This window comes from Bactrocera latifrons, unplaced genomic scaffold (assembly GCF_001853355.1).
Source record: "Bactrocera latifrons isolate USDA-ARS-PBARC rearing strain unplaced genomic scaffold, ASM185335v1 scaffold_51, whole genome shotgun sequence".
Lineage (NCBI taxonomy): Eukaryota > Metazoa > Arthropoda > Insecta > Diptera > Tephritidae > Bactrocera > Bactrocera latifrons.
The window spans coordinates 1,609,772-1,631,298 of NW_017537168.1; the positions used below are offsets into that span (position 1 = coordinate 1,609,772).

Here is a 21,527-nt window from a genome sequence, read left to right on the forward strand (position 1 = left end):
ACGAACTTTGACTTCAATGAAATTTGCAAAATCTTGTTTACTTACAATTTTTCACGCGACATTTTACATATTCTGCTTACTTTTTATACATCTAACCGCATTTTAAGCGCACCTTTCTTCTCTTGTTAACCATTTTATGCAAAATTTACCTTTTTTCTGTCCAATTTTCAGCCGCTCACTACATTTTCGTATTTTGTTTAATTACAATTTCTTTTAAACATAATTTTATTATTTATTTTGTTTTCTATTTTAATTGCTATGCTGACTGCTTAAAACCCCACACGTGCGTTGGGCGTGCATACATAAATACATATATAAAATTTGCTTACGCTATAAAAATTGGCACACACTGTAAGCAGCGTTGCCGTAATAAGAAAAAAATTGACAGAATTATTTACGAGTTTGCTGAACGTTGTTTTTGTTGTTGTTACTGTTTGCTTTTATATATTGAAAATTGCATATCATTATGTTTTTCTAATATTATTGCTCGTTTGTTGAAATATGCATACATATGTATATACTCTTAGTATGGTATACATATACTCAAGGCGTTTTCCTCAATATTTAAGCGATTGTTTTGACTTTTGTTTGTTTTTGGTGTTACAATGATTACGAATTCGTTTGATATACGCGCACGCGCTGCAGCTTGTCCGTTTTATCAATCAAATTACCTGCAGCTGCAGTTTACCGTTATGCGCATTTCAATTGTTGCATCGGCTGCTCTCACATTTCCGTTAGCCGGCGCGTGCTGCCAGTTGTTCAGCGCTATTATTGCAAATTGTCATGCGTTCGTTATTAGCTATATTGTTTTTGTTGCAATTATTAGTTAAATGTACGTATGTGTTGTATAATTATTAATACGGTTTACATATGTTTGCTGTTAATAAATGTTTGCAATATTCATTTATATGTGTTGTTTTTGGTATTTAATGATGCCTGTGCTTACATACATCTATGCATATGTGTAAATGGATTTTTTCATTAATTGCTAATTTTTAATTATTAATTTTGACATATACCAATGTATATATGTACATATGTATATACGCCAGTATATGTATATGTATATTAAACTTATTTTTTAAAAATATAATTTAGTAATTTTATTTTCGTTATATAATTTTGTCATGTGAATTTCAATTTTTTGTTTTTTGTAATTGTAAATAGCCTAAATACATACTTGCATACATAATTCGACACCTTTCGTTAAGTTTTGATTTATAGTACACTTAATTGCGATAACTTATTTTGTCTTTATATATTTTCTTTATAACAAGCAATAAACAATTAATATTTTAAGTTTTTTCACTACTGAAATACATGAAATATGCGTGGCAAACACAGCTACACGCACGCTCGACACTCTTCGTCGCGCAAAACAACGGCAAAGCACCTGCGCACGCGCGCACATGTCACTGCAGGCTGTCAATATAGTTGCAGACGCTGCGATTTGTCCTGTGATCCTCAATTTATGCATTGCAATTGTTGTTGTTTTTGCCAATGCGACAAATTGCAGCATCATTTGCCGGTTGTTGTTGTTGGTTGGTCGCTTGAGTGGCCGCAAATACACCAATAGCCAGTTGCGCGCGTGGGTGCGTGCGCCTGCTATCAGCTGTTGTTGTTGCTTGGACCGGGTGTAGCGGGTGTTCGGTGTAGGTGTTTGCCACATTTTTGTTATTTATTTTTTATTATACTTTTTATATTTTATAATTTCCATACTTATTAGCTAAATTTATTGAATTTAACTATATTTATATGTATATGTATATGTATATAAGTATGTATATATAAAGAATTGAAATTGCTGCTCGTTATTTTATGCTGTACGCTCGTTATACACTAGCCCGTTACTTTATATTTATGTAAATTGTAAAATACTGTATTGCATTTCGAACATTCGCATGTATTTTTTTTTTGTTTTTTTTTTTGCTTTGCCAACTTTGTAAACGCATTCCTTTTAATTAATTTATTTTTTATTTTTAACTACCCCGCTTACACGCGCTGCTCATCTACTTTTATTACAAATTATTTAAAGTAAGTATGTAGAGGTGTACGAGTATGTTTACATTTTTGTTTTTGTTTTGTTTGGAAGTATCACACAGGTATATATGTGGTGCGATGAATAGTCATTAGAGTTTGTATGCTTGCCGCGCATATACGCGGTGTTTCATACATACATATATGCATAGATGCTATAGAGTTATATAACAAACTTAATAAGTGTATAATAAAATTTTAGGTTAGTTTTTGTGATTTTGTGTCATAGTTGGAAATAGCTGCTAAACGCCTGCCAGCAAAGCTGCATGTTTTTTTTTTTAATTAAAAAATTCATTAAAAAAAAATTAAAAATATATTTCAACATTTATAAATTTTATTGGAAAATTTTTAATTAAAAATGTAAAAATTTTAATTGAAAATGTAAAAATATAAGTGGAAACTTAATCTTAATTTCAAGCATTTTATTTGAAAATTTTATTGAGAATTTAAGAATTTTGAACATTTATAAATAGAAATTTAATCTAAATTGAATTTTAATCATTTTATTTGAAAATTTTACTTGAACTTAAAATGAAAATTTAAATTAGTTATTTTATTAATCTCAATTGAATTTCAAACGTTTTATAAGAAAATTTGAAAAATTATTTTTACTGAAACAAATAATCGCATTTCACTCAGCACAGTATCGGCGCTCAGTGAATTGAGAATAAAGCACATTGTAAACGTAAAAATTTACACTTTAAAACTCATGCAGTATTTCATTTGCACATAACCATGTTTTTTTGCACAAAACCTCACTTTTTTGTTTTTGTTTTGAACTTAAACCTATTTTGCCGCTTTGCTAACAAATGCCTAACGCTTTTAGCACTTTTTACATCAAAATAAGTGTAGTTTTTTAAATTTTCAACGCTTTCAAGTATTTAGCACTCGTAATTTTCCTTTTTTAACTGTTGAAAAATATTTGAAATATTATATATTTTTTGTTGCTGTAAAATTTGTTAATAATTGAAATTGTGTTTTAGTTAAATAGCATAAGTTTAACTGTAGTTGGTCTGCGCAAAACTTTTCACAGCGCGCATTTTGCAAATTTCATTGAAGCATCGTAAGCATAATAATTCCTACTGTTACTACTACGCATATAAATGGTTACGTTAACGACCACGTGTGGCCCGTTTAACATAGCATATACATTTTTGCTAATATTGTAGTTTAATAAATTTTATGCAAACGTTTTTGTGTATTTTTTCAAAATCGATTTTGTATTAATTTTTGCTCGTCGTCGTTCTGTCTTGCGTTTTATGGATAAGGTTGAAAACAAACCGTTTTTTAATACATTTATATAATTTAATATATAATATAATTATGTTAAATAAGTGTTTTTAAATGTTGTTTGTGACTGTTTGCTGCTACATCAAATGTTATATATACTAAATATGCATACAGTTACTTTGCAAGTGCATTAAATGTTAAGTTTCATATAAATATTAGACATTTTTTTGTTTATATAATTTCGTTTAACAGCACATTTTTGCCGACAACTTCTGCTCAAATGAACTGCATTGTGCGCATGCTATTATTTTTAACTTCATTTTTGTGTTTATTTCTTTATCATTAATTTCGAGTCTTTACTAAATTTTTTAATATTTCTCATTATTAATATAGATCTTGTTCTTAATTTTTTTCTAATACTTCATTTAATTCTTTCTTCTTTTTATTGTTATTTTATTACTAATTCAAATTTTAAATTAAAAATCGGTGCTTAGTTATTTTTTCGCAAATTTTTCTTTTGCATTTATTATGTATTAAAATTTTTTTGCTCTTGAATATAGTATATACTAAGAAAAGCGCATAATTGTTCAAAATATTGCAAGTAATAGTAGTTAATAAAGTATTATATAAATATATATAAGTTGAAGTGGAATTATAGTTGCATAAAATATTTATATTTTTCCATTTAAATATGCGACATAAATACAATGCAATAAACAACGTGAATACTTTGCAATTTATTGACATGCTTGCGCATATTGTTGTTTTTAGCACTTCATTATATATTTATATGATATATTATATATAATATAACACACACAAGTGTGTATAAGTGTGTGTCTAACTCTTTTTCTAACCACAAGTTGTAACGCGTAAACAACATGTAATGGTGTTTAAAAATTGTTACAGTGACATCAATACAGTTACTAAAATATTTGTAAACACTTTAGCGGACAATTAACCTAAAAACAAAACGAAATATTGCTAACAATTACACATTAGAAATACACTAAGTTGTAATAATAACATATTTTCAATAATATTGCATTTACCATTAAATAAATTTCTTTTACATTTCACAAAGCAAATACACAAAAATACCAACAACGCTTGTTAAATTTGTTAAACTAATAACTACAAACATAACCTTGTACATTGACGTACGCTTCCTTTCAATACCTGATTTCAATTATTAGTAGGATACATATTTAAACTACATAAATGTGTTAGTGGTTTTTGCTTTTAAATTAAGTTTTAAACTTTACCTTTAAATTAATAAATTTTAGTTAATTATATATCGAGCCTGTGCTGTAGCTGCTTAATCCTCTTTGGAGAGACTGCCCAAGTCGCTCAGGAAACCTTCGGGCGTTAGTATATGCGACGAACCGACAAGCACTTCCCAATTCTTAACGGCATTGGTGACTTCATAAGCGCAACGCATCTCGGACATACTAACGCCGCCCACAATGAATACAATGAGACGCGGTACATTCTTCACCTGCGTCTGTGCCTTGTCTTTATGCCAGTGGCCATAGCGTGCGCTGTGGTAGGGAGAAATAGTAAAAATAATAAATATATGCTCATTAGTAATTGTCGCGTGCATGAAAACTATTCGGTTTCTGACTTATATTGAGATCTGCTATTACTGCAATGTCGTTCATATGATAAAGAAGTATAATTATACCAAAACAAGGAAAAAAGTTAATTTCGGCTACACCGAAGTTATTATACTTTCACAGGTGCATTTCTTAAAGAATAAATATATTTTGGTTTTGATCTGTCAATTATTATGGTAGCTATAAGCTTTAGTGATCCGATCTGAAAGATTAGTTCGGAGCTTGTACCGTTATCTTGGAAAATTACTCTTGCAAATTTCGTAAAAATATCTCGTTAAATAAAAATGTTTTATACAAGGACTTGAGTGAGATCGGAAAAAACATGTACAAAATTTCAGATCGATATAGCAAAAATTGAGGGGCTAGTTCGCGTATATACAAAAATATTTTACTATGCGTAATGATGCTACAATAATCACAGTAACACTCATTTTACGTAATTCAGAAAATATCTATAACACAACAAGAGCGATATTATATATTTTTCAGATAAACCTTACCTAGTTGGCGCATGATAATTGGTATTCTGTGCACGTCCAGCCAGAAAAGCGAAATGACGCTGATCCAACTTATCCTCAATGCAATCCTCCATAATATCCTTCACGACTGGTGTCCAACGGGACATTTGATAAGTGTGTTCGGTGATACGCTCTTTGCGTGGCACGTTGTAGACTTTCTTGCGCGACTATGGTGGGAAGAAAAACAATAACAAAATTATTAAATTTTTTTTTGGTATATAAAAAAAAAAGTTAATTTTTTTCGACTTAAAAAAAAAAATAATAATTTAAAAAATTAAATTTTTCTTAAACAAAAATTTTTTTTAACTAAAAATATATTTTCCATAATTCAAATGCTTCACTTACATCGGCAATCACATTCACGCCCAAGAAGCTCAAATTACGCACCATATCTTGATCTTTCGGCGAGAGTGAGGCGTGCGTGAAGAGTTTGGTTAGATTTTCCTCAGATATGCCGTTCTTGATCATAACATAGAGCGCGATTATGCGTACTTTATCGAAGTTGGAGACATCCTACAAGAGAACAGTATTGATTTAGAAAATCTTCTTGAAAAAACATATAAAACAAAACAAATATGACATCTACATACCGCATTGAGAAGAATGGGCACAATGTTGCGCATATGATCCTTGATCTTTTCACCTTCGGCATCGGTGCCCATAGCCAGATCCTGTTCAACGCGACACAACTTATCGGCATAGCTCTAAAATTAGGTGATACGGGATATTTTTAGTAAGAATACATATATTAAATAATAATAAAATTATAACTAAATAATAATAAAAACATTTTTAATTAAAAAAAATATTATATATTATAAATATTAAAAAATGGGAATTTTTGTCAAATTTAATAAAAAAATTAAATACTTTGAAGAATAAAATCCATATTTACCTGATAAGTCTTCATGCAATCCTCAGCCAAGTGCAAATGTGTTGAATATTTTGACAGCTCCTTCTGATACTGAGGCATTTTCTTGATCATTTGTGACAAATCGCGCATGGAAGCTTTATCGGCTATAATATGAAAACGGAAGATAAATAAATCGATTATCAAATTTAAGAAAACTAAATAAATAAAATTGTATGACTCATTACTTACTCGATGTCATGCGCTTCGATTCGGTGAACTTCTTCAGGTTCTGTGTCACCTGCGTGGACACCACAGCGATATGCTCATGCCGCAATTCCACCCACAAGTCGTCGTTCTCATCGAGTAGCACCTCCTTTTCGGGTTGATTCGGGCCGGGTGTATAACGATAAACATCGTTGACGATTGGCAACAGATCGTAGGCCATCGCTTGCAGCGTTAATTCGTGCAACAATGGCGAGACGCAATCGAAACCACGATCCAATATTAGCAATTGCGAACGTGACTTCTCCGGACCCTCACCCATTGTGGGCTCATCCGCCTTATAGGCGTCCAACTTCTGCTGCACCGCAGCAGCCAAATCTATGTTGCGATCCCAGTCAGTGCGATATCGCACCATCGGATACTCGCCGAGTGTGGCACACAAAGTCGCGATTTGCTCGGCGATGCGATCGATGTGCTTGGCGCGTATCGAAGCAAACGCTGGCGAATACAGACACTGAAAGGTGTCTGGCGAATCGAGCGAGTAGACCTGAGGGAGCGATAGCCACGACAGACGATTGGAAGATAGAGTGGGCGAAAGCGATGGTGCGAAGCATTTGGTGTGAGGGAGAAGTGGTTCAGTCGAAGTTTAGGGTTTTTTTTTTTGTTTTATTTTTGTTTATGGATAAAGTAAAAATAATGGATAGTAATTAATATGTAGAAAATTTGCGGTTTTTAAAAGATATTTCAAATAAATTTACAAAATTTGTACAAAGCGGCAATGTTTTTATAGACTTTCCGGACAAAGCGTTAGTTACATTCTAGCAGTTAACATGTCACGGGAAATATAATAACAAGAACAAGCAAGCTTATTAAGCACAAAGAACATTTCACAAAACTACATAAATATTTTGTTTTTGTTTTTGCAAATGCATGAGTCTATATCAGGCATTGTATATGTACTAAAGATGAGAGATGAGCAAAAAATTTAATAAGCTATAATAATAGCGTTTGCAATAAAAAAAAAAATAAATTTTAATTAATGTTTACATCGGGTAATAAGTATTTTATAGAAGTATTATTCTCAATAATTGCTTTCCAGTAATGCTAATCGCAATTTCTTGTTGTAGAGACCTATCGAGACTCGCTATTAAAGGGTTTATGTATAAAACTTTATAGATTTTAATAATGGCCCTTAATTTTTTTTATTTTAGAAAAGAAATGCGTTCTTGCTCGACTGGCCCAAAAAAACTGAATTTTCTTCAAAAAAAAAGTACCGCAAACAGGTCTCTTTGGACTTGCTTGATCGTGCGAATTCCGATCTCACATTCCTGAAGAGCATTATAACTGCATGAGACATGAGTTTATGAGTTTGGCATGCAAACAAGTAACAAAATCGCTCAATAGATATTCGTGGTTTGATGCATCAAGAATTTGTTCTTATCGGACAGACGGTTGTATTTCGCCGCATCGAGGCGTTTGCGTGAGAACATCCATCGAAAACAGCCGGTATTGTGGAAGAACAATGCATGGACTTTACGCGATGATAACGCACATTCGCATCGAGCCACAATTGTGACCGAATTTAAAGCCAAAAAACGCAAGAAATACTATCGATCAACAACTGTATTCACCAGATTTGGCTTCGTGTGATTTTTTCTTCTTCCCCAAACTGAAATTACTTAAAACTAAATTCGCTAAAGGAGCTGAAGACCATCCCAAAAAATGCTTATGAAAAATGTTCCGAGGACTAGAAAAATCGTTGGCTTAAGTGTTTTACATCTGGTGGGGATTACTTTGAAGGCAACAAAATAGATATTGATAAATAAATAATTTTTTTTCGTTTTATTTAAAATTTCCGGGTCTCTTTTTGTCACAATTTATACTTTTGGACTTAACGAATTATTTAAATGTTTTTTACTGTTCTGAAAAGTATTTAAATTCATTATTTTTTACAAAAATTCTATGAAAAAAATTTGAAGTGGAAAATAAGATTAAAGAGTTATGGAATGCCAACTAAAAGTATTCAAAACCAAAAATAAAAAAGAAAATAATACAATTACGATTATAATAAAAAAATATTAATACAAATCAACAAATAATTATTATTATAAAAAAAATAGTATTATAAAAAATTATTATCTGATACATTTATCTATTTACATGCAAGAACATGTAAACTATTATGATTATGTGGTGTGTTTATGTGGAAAGCAAAATTATTAGGATGCTGAAATTACACCATACAACAAGTGCGTTGATCCATAGGGATGTGTGAAAGAGGCGAACAAAAAATTTATTTATTTTTTATAATTACGTGGAGACTGCTTAAAGTTCGCTTTATAGAAATTTCGTTAATAAAGGGAGCAGTTACACACACATGCATTAAGACATGTATTTATGAGGTTCTGAAATATCCAAAAAACGGTGTTGAGTTCTTGGCTAAAGAAAATTTTATAAAAATAACCATTTGTTGAAAAATAATGTGTATTTTTTTTCAAAGAAGATTTTCCTCACGAATATTGCTAAAAAAATGCAAACCTAATAAACCAAGCATTTAGCAAGTTGAGTTTTAGGAATAATTTTCATCATATGATCCCTCTCTTATTCGATAGATTCAACTATGAAATATTTAGGATTGCACTCTAACACCTCCATAAGATATGTACATTATGTATGTATTATACATATACAAAACTTCTTGGTTTTCAAAGGACTTTAAGTCAAATAACAAATATCTTGGACTTATGGTTTTAATTTTTAATTTAGTTTTTCTGAAGTTGCATACTTCCAACAAATTAGCCTTTCATTAATTATAGTCAAAAGCGAGTTGCGAACTTTTCGCAGTCCCATCTCATTTATTATTTTTTTTTTTTTTGAGTTTTTCTAAAGCCCGAGAGTTACATGTCAAATTACAGCAAACAAAATTGCGAATAAATGCGAAATTGGCAAATTGCTTTGTAAATTTATATACGCTTGGGTTAGTAATAAAGACAACAGCAAATAAAACTAACTATATATAAAGTGCAGATAGTAAAAATACGATATTAGCACACAAAATGTACTAATAAAATATTTAAATATTGAATATTACAAAAATACGAATAATAAATACTAATAAAAAATAAAAATTTCTACAAAATACGAATAAACTAGTTTTGTAAATTTACACAATTTGCTCAACAATTTCGCATTTATCTGCTAACAAGCATTTTGTATGCAACATTATGCTTGTTCTTATTTTGTTGCCAACATTTTGCACTAGATTTGCTTTTTTGTGTTGCATGTGGCATGCGGCAAGTGCTGTGTGTTGGGCGTGTAATTTGGCATATAGTATTTATTGTTTTTTTTTTTTGGTTTGACATTCTTTCATTCCAAGTGTTTGGTTAGTAGAAAGAAATCAATAAAGTAAAAAAAACAACATAGACGTAGTTATAGACGTAAGCACCGACAATGGAGGCGCCGCTCGTAAACGATTTGCTTTTCTGTATACAATTTACATACATTAAATTGAACACTACAAAACAAGTTAAACAAAACTTAAGGAGATATTTCGTCGTTTCGTTTCTTTAATTAATTCCATTGCGCAAACAGCTAAAGTGGCAGGCAATCCTTGCTGACGGACACTTTAACTGTGGCAATTTCACTAGGTTGCATTCTCATTAAAAAAAAAAATCAATTTTTATTTTTGCGCCAGTGTAGTGCTTGCAATAGGCATCTCATTTTTAGTTACAATAAAAAAGTGGATAAGCGCAAAAAACGTAAGGTGGCAAGTTTTGAGGTTATATAACATATTTTTATTATATTTTTTACCACTTTACGTTTTTCAGCTTCAATTTTTGAATTCACCAAGTAATTTACTAATTTAAAATACACAACAATTTTTTTTACTTAGTTATTTACAACATTCAGAGATATAGTAAAACAGAGACAAAGAAAGGGAGAGTGTAGAAAGAGAGACAGAGAGAAAGGAAAGAGCGCGCGCAAACTGTGGCAAATAGTGAATGAAGTACAAGGACTGCATTTAAGGAGGAGGGGCACACGCAGCAATGCAGCGCTGCAGCAAAGGAAATAAATATAATCCTTTTAAATTAAAAAAAAATATACACTAGAAACTCATTATTTTTTAAAAGATTTCATTGCTGAGATGACAGTTTGACACTACTCAAAGAGAGTACTCGTCAAATCGGTTTATTTTGTAAACAATAAATTGACAAATAGCTCATTTTCATGAAAAAATTCTGTCATCGTTGAGGAATGTACACAGTTAGGACGTCGACAAAGCAGCTGATGTTTTCTAATTTATCGAGGACCGCTTAATGGTACAAAATAAGTCTGAATTCCGCTATTGGAATTGATTAAGGAGAAATTTGACAGTCTTAGAGCTTTTAAGAGAGTAGAAGGCTCTCCAAATGGGGTTAAATCTCCGAAATATGGCTCTAGTTATTACATGGTGAAATTTTTTTCGTTTTGAATTTAGTGCAACGTCTGCAGGGAGTAATTATGTAATTAGTTACACAATAAGAATCAAAATTGAACCATTTACTGAATACATTATTAGTTGTTACCGATTTGAAGTGTGATTATTTTATTTCTGGTGGTAATCTAACGAAATACACCACAGATAGTTCTAAAAATAAAAAAATTTAATTTCGTATCCTTCGAAATTAAATCTCCCTTACATGTGTATTTTTTATATCATAAAAGGGCTTAAGAAAATATTTATTCTGATTTTGATCGACCAGCTTATATGGCAACCAAAAATTCTTAGCAGATAAACGGACGGACTCGAGTACGATTTTGGTTTTGCGCTTTGTATAAAAAGCTACGAAAAATATATTGAAGCTGACCTTACCGGGAGTGCCGCCTCCTCGTTATGCCTGTCGACACATTTCTGTACATACATACAAACTTTTTCAAGGATTTAATAAGTACTATTTAGAGCGTGTGCGTGTGTTGAAAAAGTAAGAAGAGCGCGTTGAAGAGGCGTGTAAAATTCATTTGTTTGATAAAATACATATTTTTACTTTAGAAAAAAAAAAAAAAATACACAATTGCCGAATGCTTGCACACAATTTAATTATACTTTCGTAGTATTTATATACATAATATTTTTGAGTTTCGAAAATTTCGTTTTTTTCGCACCTGGCATTCGTATGGTAGAAATGCAATATTTATCTCCTTTAGAGTTTTGATCTTTCTTGCAGCGCACGATTTACACAAATCGTTAAATAATTCCTCCGGGCAAACTATAAATATATAAATGTAATCATACAAAGAAATGATAAACGATAAAACAAATGATAATGATTACATACATATACAAATATACAAAAGACGTATTTGTATACGTATGCAGTTTAAGTGGGATGTATTGATGTGAATATGTACGTTGGGTGAGCATGTAATTAATAGTACGCAAATGACGCTTAACATATTCATCTATGCATACATATGTCTGTTGGTCTACGAAATTTTTTTTTTCTAACTTAAATCATTATTTTTCTCTTTTTTATGCAGATACATACATTCTGCCATACATACATTTAAATAATAATACAATTTAGAGGGTTTTGTAACTGGGTTTTAAGCAGAGTAAGCAGCAGCATGCCGCCAGCCAGTGGGGGTTTGACACACTTGATCTCCGCTATTAGTTTAATTAGCTTAAATTAATACATACTAATTTAAATGAGAAAAAATCGTATGTACATATGTACGTACAAAAAAATATATATTTTTTCAATGTTTTATAGATAAAATTTGTATATTTAGGATTAAAAAAATAATAAATTATCTAATAATGGCAAACATTTAAATAAAAATAATTAAATAAAATATGCGTCACTTCTTTCATAATTAATGTATACTAATTAATATTTATTCGTGAATGAAAATTTTTTACTATATTTCAATAAAAAAAATGGTAAATGGGAAAATCCATAAAATATGCCTATATATGTATTTATAAGATTTTAATATTAAAATGATTCCTTTGTAGTTTTAGAAGTTTCAGCTGTTGATCAACAAAGTCAATTTAAAAAAATATATTTATCTTGAAAATACATTTTTTTAAACTATTGATAAACAAAAAAAAAAAAAAAAAAAAATAAGAAAATACTTCTGCCGTAATTTATATAAACCATTTATTATTGATTGTTTAAGGAAAGATTTGTACCACATTTTATTTAAAAAATATTCTAAAGCATATTATGAATAAAATTTGTATAAATATGAATGTTTANAATTTATATACATACATGCTATATATGTATATATGCATGTATTGTGTATATGTATGCAATTTTTATATTAAAATCAAAATACATATTAATAACTTTCAATTATAACATACTCTTTTCCGTTATTTTTTTTTAAATTTTCTTAACCAACAGCTGAGGTTTCATATTTACGAACGTAAAACAGTACTTATATAATATTTTTATGAAAAATGTAATGAACGAAAAATCTAGCGTCACTCGCTTACCCAGTTTTGCTGCAAAAATGCACTTAATATATGTATGTAATAATATGTAAAATAGTTGTAATTATAGAGCAATACACTTGAAGACAGTAGATATTTATGTACGTATGCACAATTTAGATAGAATTAGATTATTGATTATTTAAAGAGGATTTCAGACATTCAGTTAGTAGGTTCAAATGAATTGCATTTAATTTAGAGTTCGCAATATATGGCCGAAACCGTATGAAATATTGAAATGTCAGACAAATTGAAAATATTTACAGGACATAAGAACTCTGGTCGCACCACAAATCGTTGCAAAGGTAATATTATTTTTCACAAAGTGGTGTTGTGTGATTTAACAAAGGACTATATAGTATTAGGGAAACGCTGCTAAATTGCAGCTTGTTATGACATGCCATGTCCCCAAAAGCAGCATTAGATTAGTGTTAATTAGTAGGCAGTTTAATAAATAATTTCGAAATTGCCTTTTGTACACATATACATTTTTGTTTAAATTATTGCTCTACCTTGTCTTCATAGGCTAAAAATGCAATATTTATTTCTTTGCATGTGCGTATATATTTTCGCGTAATGTCGCTGCGTATTTGCAACATATGGAATATGTCTTCAGGTATTGCTGCAAGATATTTAGTTTTTTTTTTAAAGGGAAGTTAACATAAAATAAATTATCAAATTGAAATATGAAATAAAATAATTATCTTTAAACACTACATACCCTCAGTGAAGAAGACGTGCGCATAACGATACATTGGTCTAGCCGGATTCTCGAAATCGCGTATTAATGCCCGCACCGACTCATCCGACGGCGTAATCAAGTAGATGGCATCCATGGTTGGAAGCGGTTCACGCTTTTTGTTGATATCCTCCACCACTGTGAATAAAATAAGGAATAATAAAATATAAGTATAACAATGTAGTATCAATTATGGTATATTTTACTTACAGGTGATACCCTCGGCGCTTATTTCATGCATTTTGGTGCATGCAGACACCATACGCATACCCAACTTATCGACAACCAACACACGCCATTCCATGCCACCTGGGGCTTTTGCAGCAGCTACAGCTCCAGCCTTCTTTGGTGGTGGAGGCTTATACTTCACCACCTCATTCATAATCTCTGTTTTAATCGGCAGAAAAATATATTAGTACATACAAACTTACCGCTATGTTAGTTTGTTGGCAATTATTATTGAAAATCAATAACACTTTACACCTTATTTATGTAATACACATAAAATGTAAGCTATCTAGATATTAATCATACAAATATACATCTTTTACACATACATATTATCGAATGCAGTAAAGAGCCGTCATTTATTTATGTACATATAAAGCGTGATTCACGACTAAACAGGTTTTTGGAGTGACTATAATTTTGAATAAATTGCCAATCATATTCGGAAAAGCTTTAATGTTTGAATTTATTTATGTGCAAACCGCTAAAGTTCTTATTTCACATGATTAAAAATAGAATTGCAAGTCAATAGTCTCACATTTTTCCAGCAACTGGAAAGATTTTCTTTTTTTATTGCATGGTTGAACGAAGGGTATGGAAAGACTGACGTTTTAAGTACTATATAATTGACTCGATGTGCGTTTTCTTGGCCATGATCCAGACATTGATTTTTCATTATAAGGCATGTCTTACAAACTTTTGATCTATTACCAGCATTGATTGTATGGGAAAACATGCATCACTATAGTTGGGGTTCATAATGTATTTGGTGTTTTATTACATGATTACTCACGAATTTCGTGATTAAATTAAAATAAAATACATATGATTGTATGCTTGGTGTGCCGGCAGCATTTTGAATGTAGTTATTATATCTGGATTAATGATACCATAATGAATTGAAATGGTATAAAACAATATTTGGTAAATATACACAATTATATTCATATATAGCATCAGCAGGTACATATGCCAACAAATAATGAGTCATTTTGCAACCTGTGGTTAATGAAAACAAACATACAGTAAAAACAATAACATAACGACTGAAAACAATTAGCGCTAAATAACATAAGCGAAAGTTATGTATGTGTATAAAATTAAAGAAATAAACCTTTTCGCTGTAAGCTCCTATGTATTTGTGTATGCATAAGCACCCAATTCGAAAATACTATATAATGTAATTGAATTCGGCCAATGACGTCACAATGTACAAAACAAATATAATTATACATTTCTTTAATTGACATTTCCTTGCATACATTTGAAAGATTTACGCGTACGCTAATGGAAAATCCTACATTTTTCGCAGCATTATGAATGCGGCATTGCTGATAAGTGGGCGTTGCACTGGGTCTTTGGATAAATGCTGATAAGACCAACAACAAACGACCTACATTATACACAGTATGCAACGTTTGCAACAAAAACACAGCCTTCATATTGTTGGCGATAGAAAACTACACAATAAAATTACATAGGTATGTACGGACATGCAATTCCAGCTGAGCGCAACCAAGAGGAGCTGCGCAAGAAAAAGGGCGCACCGGGGGCATACTAAACGGGGGAAAATCGATAATTGCTTAACGAGTATGCAGTATTCTTTTGCAAAGATCATAATTTTCAGTACAAATATGTGGAATAAATAAAATTTATAAGATAATTGAATGAATTTATATGAATTCCAGTACATAATCTTATCGTTATTCGGTCACTACAAAACCCTTTGAAGATATATTCACATAACTGTATGTATGAAGGTTAATTTTCACTAAACAGTTAATTATTTTTGCATTTCACTTACTTTGCCCAACCAACACTTTCAACGCCATTTTTTACGATGCTTTTTCCTTATCCGCGTTATGGTTCCGTCTTGCACCTACACACAAATTACTGAATAAATTTTACACTTTTTCTTTCGATGATAATAATTTTCCAATTCACTACAACTCACAGCAGACGTTCACTAAATTTTGCTGCAATGTATGCGTAGCGATGAGTAATGAAGTCGATACAAATAATCGGTTGAAGCTGGCACTTCTTTTCGCCTTGTATCTGACAACAGGGCAACGTAGTGCCACAATATTTGAAAACAGGGTGATGGTTGTCGAAATCTTATATTGTTAAGGTTGTTTAAATACTTTCGAAACATCAGTTTATAAATATCGTAATATGAACAAAATATGGAATAAGATATTGCTCGCTAAAGTTATTGTTATTTCTTTTTGTTACAGGTTACAGAACTTTATAGAATATCATCTTACACAATTACAAAAAACCCAAAATACATATTTCATTCAAGTACTTATTTTAAGAATGAATACCCCTTATGAATTCATCTTGAAATTCTACGGCTCCATTGTTTTCAAAATACTTCGCTAAATCTTCCCTTTGTTTAAAAGCAGTGGGACTTGATTTTTGAATTAAACATTTCGAATGACTTATTGCCGGATTTCTATCTTCAATGTCCTTTCTCCAATCCCCCTTTTTAATTATATGATTTTCATCCTCCCAATCTGCATACTTTTCTGGACAATATATGTGATCAGTATCATTTGACATAATAAAATTGTGTAGAGCGCAAACTGCCAATACGAACTTTTTACATTCAGTTGATTTCGCTGTTATTGGTTTTTTAAATATATGCCAACGCGCTGCAATAATACCCAAAGTATTCTCAATAACTTGGTGACCACGAGATAAACGATAGTTGAAAATTTGTCGTCGCTTACTTAGCTCCATGCCAGGAAAAGGACGCATAAGATTATTGAGTAAAGGAAAAGAATAATCGCCCGCAAAATAATGTGGAAATGACGGATTGACTTCAGTGCGCTGACCCGTACCGGGCAACGGTAAGATATTTTCTAACAGAGCGTGACCGTAAGACGATGAAGAAAATTGTCCTGAACGAGAAACATATACTCATAACGGAAGCGTTAAAAAATATCAAAACTCACCATTATTACCAATACTAACTGATGTAAGTTTATAGTTCGTATCACAGGTGGCCATTAGTATAATATGATTATATTCTGTTTTTCTAATGGAATGAGCGAGTATAATTTCTTCGTTTGTGACTGCCCCAACACAGTAAGGTAAGTGCCACTTTTCCAAAAAACCTTTTGCCAATTCACTGTACTTTGCCTCAGTTGGCTTAGCAAAATAAAGTGGTTGTAGTACCTTCCATAAAGCTTCAGAAGTCTCTAATAGAATTGTTCGTACCAGTTCTACCCAGTCTAGTTTATGGACACGAACTATATAACTATAAGAAAGTCCTTTTGCTAAAAAACTGCGCTAAATATTAATTATATGATTATCATTTAAAGAATATATGTTTACTTACGTTAGTGTCATAGCAAGTCGTTCTTCAACAGTGATTTCTTTCGGTACGTTGGACCGCACCAATTCTACTTTTATCATAAAAACAAGTGAATCAAACATGGCAGCATTCATGCACGTATTTTTGAAAAACTCTAAACTATCTTGTTCTTTCATTGGTAGAAACAACGACTCAAAAATTCCAGGACGTTTCTTAAACTTACTATAAGTCTCAAAATTTATTGTAGGCTCAATGCTTTTTTCCTCATCAGAATGAGGTTGTTGAATCTCTACCGACTCAAAATATCCAGGACGTTTCTTAAACTTACTATAAGTATCAAAATTTGTTGCATGCTGAATGTTTTCTTCCTCATCTGAATGAGGACGCTGATGTAGTTGTTGAATTTCTGCCTCTTTTAACTCTTCCGGCTGATCACGTTTCAAACGTCTATACAAAGCGCAAATGTACATAAATAACAAGCTGCCTACAGCATGATGTTCCTCTAACATTTCCCTTAATTTATTGTACAAAATAATTAACCACTGACCGGTTTTAAGAAATCTTTTATTTATTTACATGTGCCAGTTAACAGATGACTGCGTGTTTAACGTAACTTAAGAACAGAGTTGCCATAAAGCAAGTGCTGCTAGTATTTTAGGAAAATTTTATTTTTCGCGGACACAAATACATTATTTTCTTCAAGAAAGAAGAAATCTTCGAGAAGAAAGAAATCTATACAAAAAAAACTTCAGCATGAGCTCTCAGACGTGAAGCTACAACAACGACCGAAGTAATTTTCATAATTTCTTTCGGATACACTTTTCTTACAAATTAGCATCTTTATCTAATCCCGAATAAAGCATTTCTAGTTTCTTTATATTATTATCTTAAATTCATCAAAATCACGTTCACATTCATTAATTAATCCTTCACTAAGATCCCATAAACTTCAGTGTTGCTCGTAATCACCAAAAGCGCGCACATGCTCTCGAATGCGCACCGAGTTGATAGCAATGAAACCGCTCGCATCATTTGCCACATATCCTCCATGTACATCCATGGAGACCAGCTTCTCATTGTACAAACCACCCGACGCTTTGGCCGATTTACGAGCAATAGCACGCGCATAACCTGGGGCCAATTCAATAATAACTTCACCGCTTACATGCTCCTGTGATATTTCGATGCAACGACGTGCATATTGCGCCTCCGGACTGAACCAGAAACCATTGTATACATAATCGGCCATGCGATTGCGCAAAACTTGCTTCGTGCGCAACACCTCACGATCTAAGCAGAACACTTCCAAATCCTGATGGGCAGTGAAAAGTATATTGCCGCCGGGTGTCTCGTAGACACCGCGCGATTTAAGTCCCACAAAACGATTCTCAACAATATCGATGCGACCAATACCATAAGCGCCTCCTACTTCATTCAAGAATTGCAATATTTCAAAAGGCTTTGTGTACTGCTTGCCCGTGGATTGGTCGACCACGGTAGTGGGTAAGCCGTTTGCGAAATGTACGGAAACACGTTTGGGTGTCTGGGGTGCCTTCCTTATGGGATCAACAGTCATTTCATACAAAGATTCGGGTGCGACGTGGAAGGGATCTTCCAAAACGCCCGACTCATAGCTTATGTGCAGGATGTTGGCGTCTGTGCTCCATGGAGCAGCCGGTTTGGCGCTAACTGGTATGTCGTGTTTTTTCGCATATTCGATAAGATCCAAGCGTCCTTGGAAGCGATTGCAGAATTCCTCATCACGCCATGGCGCGATAATCTGTAAGAAATTATTTAATGTTGATATAAAAAAAAATCTACGAAGAAATGGGTATCACATAAGCCGATAAGTCATTATCGCATATTTTAAATGCATTAACCGAATGCTGACAAATTATCGGATCCGCACACATTTCAAAACAATTTAATGCGCGTTTGACCTGAGTGTATGCGTATATGCCTGCGGCCGTGATAACCTTGCATGGACTAATCAAAGAAAGTGAATATTAGATTACTGCTTGGCAATGACCAAGAAGTTTACTCGCAGATAAGTACCGCTTTAGACGCCGATAACGAAGGCGAACGGCTAAGAACTAACTAACGTTTTACGTTGATCAAACGAAGAGGAGTTCCGACGCTTTTGCTTTCATAATTCTTATACATATAATAAGTTAGATCTATTAAGTACGAACTGGAAGCTTCAGAGCTAACGTGTTTTGAAGCTTTCTGCCTGAAGTGATACAGTTTGCACAGTCAGCTGACAGGTTTGGACGCTACTTGTTTTTAATGATGTAACATTTGACCGCGAGACGTATGAGTTCGATTGGTATTATTGCGGTTACTTTGACGTGAGGAGTAAAAACTTGGAGATCACTACAAATCCAAACAAGTATCGTTCGATTTCGAGGACAAAAGTATTACATTGACGGACACGACTATGATTTTGGATTGTACGGGTTTTTTTTTTTTGAAAATTGGCACAATCTCTGAATATCTCACCTTAATATGTGGTAGCAACGCGTACGCGTTCAATTCGAAACGCACTTGATCGTTTCCTTTGCCGGTGGCGCCGTGCGCTAAGTATTTGGCACCATACTTTCTGGCCGCCTCTACAAGCGCAACAGAGATGCAAGGGCGCGCCAAAGAAGTACCCAAAAGATAGCGTTCCTCGTAGATCAAACCCATTTGTATGGCTGGCCAAATGTAGTGTTCCACGAATTTTTCCTTCACATCGGTGACGATCACCTCGGTGGCACCGATGTTTAGCGCCTTCTGACGTGCCGCCGCAAAGTCCTCCTTCTGGCCGACATCGGCCATCAAGCAGATCACCTCATAACCTTTGTCCAAAAGCCATTTCAGGATACAGCTGGTGTCCAGACCGCCGGAATAAGCCAAAATTACTTTCTCAACCATTGCGCTCAAATGATGGAATGAAACTAACTTTTCGACGCCTGTAATACGTATATATTTGAACCGATTCGATGCTCGAGGGAAGCTGTTTTCTTATTATAAGTGCTATTAAACGCTATCTCGATAAGCTCGTGTGCTTTCTGCTGATAAGCAGAATAAAAATTGATGTACTCGAGTGGTTGTAATCAAAAAGCTTTTCAAGATACTCGTACATTATGCAGCCGAAAGCTGTTAAATCTGGGACCGATAAGACAAATTCAGTTTGTTTAAACTTATAAAAAACCAAATAGATGTATAATTTACTTTCGGTTACAATCGTGCTTCGGTTCATGTTGTTATTACCAGAGACCCGTGTGCCCCACTAGACAGCGATACGCTCTGGCTTATCGCCAATCTGTAGTATTTATAACATAAATATGTACAGTTCCAGCCCCCAGAAGTGCTAATAAATAAGGAATATTATATCTGGTATGTAGCTAAGTTTTTCGAACTTCTTGCGAGAATGCGTCAAAAGTAAATAGAAAACAGCAGAAGTGTGCTTGAACGGTTGTTTTTAAGAATTAAGCTTGACCACTTAGAACTGATAATTTAAATATACATATGTGCTCCCAAATTAAATGTGTGTAGATCAAATGTAAACACTGATCGTACACAATACTACTATTTCGTAGATAAACTAATATACGGTTGAAGTAATGAAGTAATAATAAGTTACTTCCGAAGCATTTCTTTTATATTTTCGACAGATCAATAGTGTGATCTAGATTTAAATTCACATAAAAGAGTAGAAGGATATATTAAAGGATATATCCACAAAGCTTCATTAATCAAATTCTAGTCAGTTGACCAGGATTTTATTGTAGATCCGCGGATGTCCATTAGGATTTCTGCAGGTTTGTGTGAGTTTCACGGCACTGCACTATGATATTAAGTGTACGAATATTAATGAAATCAGCTTTTAGCCACTTTCTTGTGCATTTTCCATAATTTTTTATTTAAGCATTTTTATATATTTGTATATAGAGAATTGCATTACATTTATTATAATAATAATTTTACGCGCTTATTATGGTCAATTTTTGTTAATGTATTATTATTATATTAAATGTTGTTTTTTTGTAAACATTTTCGCTTTTTCTACGAAATAATGTAAGCTTGTTGCTTGATAACTTCAGTATTTGATAGTTGTCTGCATTTATTAATATTTTTTTGCTTGCAATATTGTTATAAATATTTAATTTCTTTTATTACAGCTAATAAACATGGACATTCTTGAAATTTACTTGCTTGATAAGCAATAACTTCGTCAAATACAGTTATCGCCATTTTCATTCATAATTTTTTTGGTACATTAAATTGTTTTTATAAATTTTATTT

At 32.4% G+C, this 21,527-nt stretch overlaps 3 protein-coding genes across 6 annotated transcripts; all 3 read right to left on the bottom strand.

Annotated features, from left to right (window-relative positions):
• Window positions 1–591: 591 nt before the first annotated feature.
• On the bottom strand, window positions 592–15,923 carry LOC108973953 (protein ROP). Of its 4 annotated transcripts, none has more exons than XR_001993766.1 (11): window positions 15,726–15,753; window positions 13,904–14,080; window positions 13,676–13,831; window positions 13,467–13,576; window positions 6,504–7,023; window positions 6,297–6,418; window positions 5,992–6,105; window positions 5,747–5,914; window positions 5,384–5,568; window positions 4,533–4,808; window positions 592–765 (listed from the first exon to the last, which is right to left on the bottom strand). XR_001993766.1 is itself a non-coding variant. In XM_018941500.1 (10 exons), exons 1-10 carry the CDS (start codon window positions 15,751–15,753, stop codon window positions 4,586–4,588), a joined length of 1,797 nt encoding a protein of 598 aa, XP_018797045.1. In that variant the 5' UTR covers window positions 15,754–15,923; the 3' UTR covers window positions 3,884–4,585. The 4 variants fall into 4 exon arrangements, 2 of the variants coding, with proteins under 2 accessions (XP_018797045.1, XP_018797044.1); XR_001993767.1 differs by lacking the exon at window positions 592–765 and adding an exon at window positions 3,884–4,229; XM_018941500.1 differs by lacking the exons at window positions 592–765; window positions 13,467–13,576 and adding an exon at window positions 11,619–11,722 and having other exon boundaries at window positions 3,884–4,808; window positions 15,726–15,923.
• A 187-nt stretch (window positions 15,924–16,110) lies between these two features.
• Window positions 16,111–17,765, bottom strand: LOC108973954. The gene is made up of 3 exons (XM_018941501.1): window positions 17,265–17,765; window positions 16,879–17,210; window positions 16,111–16,824 (listed from the first exon to the last, which is right to left on the bottom strand). The coding sequence occupies exons 1-3, from the start codon at window positions 17,747–17,749 to the stop codon at window positions 16,232–16,234; spliced, it is 1,410 nt and encodes a 469-aa protein (XP_018797046.1). The 5' UTR covers window positions 17,750–17,765; the 3' UTR covers window positions 16,111–16,231.
• Window positions 17,766–17,790: 25 nt separating this feature from the next.
• LOC108973955 (argininosuccinate synthase) lies at window positions 17,791–20,196 on the bottom strand. Its single transcript, XM_018941503.1, has 2 exons — window positions 19,740–20,196; window positions 17,791–19,020 (listed from the first exon to the last, which is right to left on the bottom strand). The coding sequence occupies exons 1-2, from the start codon at window positions 20,151–20,153 to the stop codon at window positions 18,190–18,192; spliced, it is 1,245 nt and encodes a 414-aa protein (XP_018797048.1). The 5' UTR covers window positions 20,154–20,196; the 3' UTR covers window positions 17,791–18,189.
• Between the last annotated feature and the right edge of the window lie 1,331 nt (window positions 20,197–21,527).

What these genes read in the sequence shown, in the direction of transcription:
- LOC108973953 (XM_018941499.1), bottom strand. Translation starts at nt 15,753, where the DNA reads ATGGCGTTGAAAGTGTTGGTTGGGCAAA. An exon ending in TGCCCATTCTTCTCAATGCG is followed by an intron (nt 5,915 to 5,991) that starts GTATGTAGATGT and finishes GTTCTCTTGTAG; the next exon opens with GATGTCTCCAACTTCGATAA. An exon ending in AATTATCATGCGCCAACTAG is followed by an intron (nt 4,809 to 5,383) that starts GTAAGGTTTATC and finishes TCCCTACCACAG; the next exon opens with CGCACGCTATGGCCACTGGC.
- LOC108973954 (XM_018941501.1), bottom strand. Translation starts at nt 17,749, where the DNA reads ATGTTAGAGGAACATCATGCTGTAGGCAGCTTGTTATTTATGTACATT. An exon ending in CGACTTGCTATGACACTAAC is followed by an intron (nt 17,211 to 17,264) that starts GTAAGTAAACAT and finishes TATTTAGCGCAG; the next exon opens with TTTTTTAGCAAAAGGACTTT. An exon ending in AGTTAGTATTGGTAATAATG is followed by an intron (nt 16,825 to 16,878) that starts GTGAGTTTTGAT and finishes TTTCTCGTTCAG; the next exon opens with GACAATTTTCTTCATCGTCT.
- LOC108973955 (XM_018941503.1), bottom strand. Translation starts at nt 20,153, where the DNA reads ATGGTTGAGAAAGTAATTTTGGCTTATTCCGGCGGTCTGGACACCAGC. An exon ending in CGTTGCTACCACATATTAAG is followed by an intron (nt 19,021 to 19,739) that starts GTGAGATATTCA and finishes AATTTCTTACAG; the next exon opens with ATTATCGCGCCATGGCGTGA.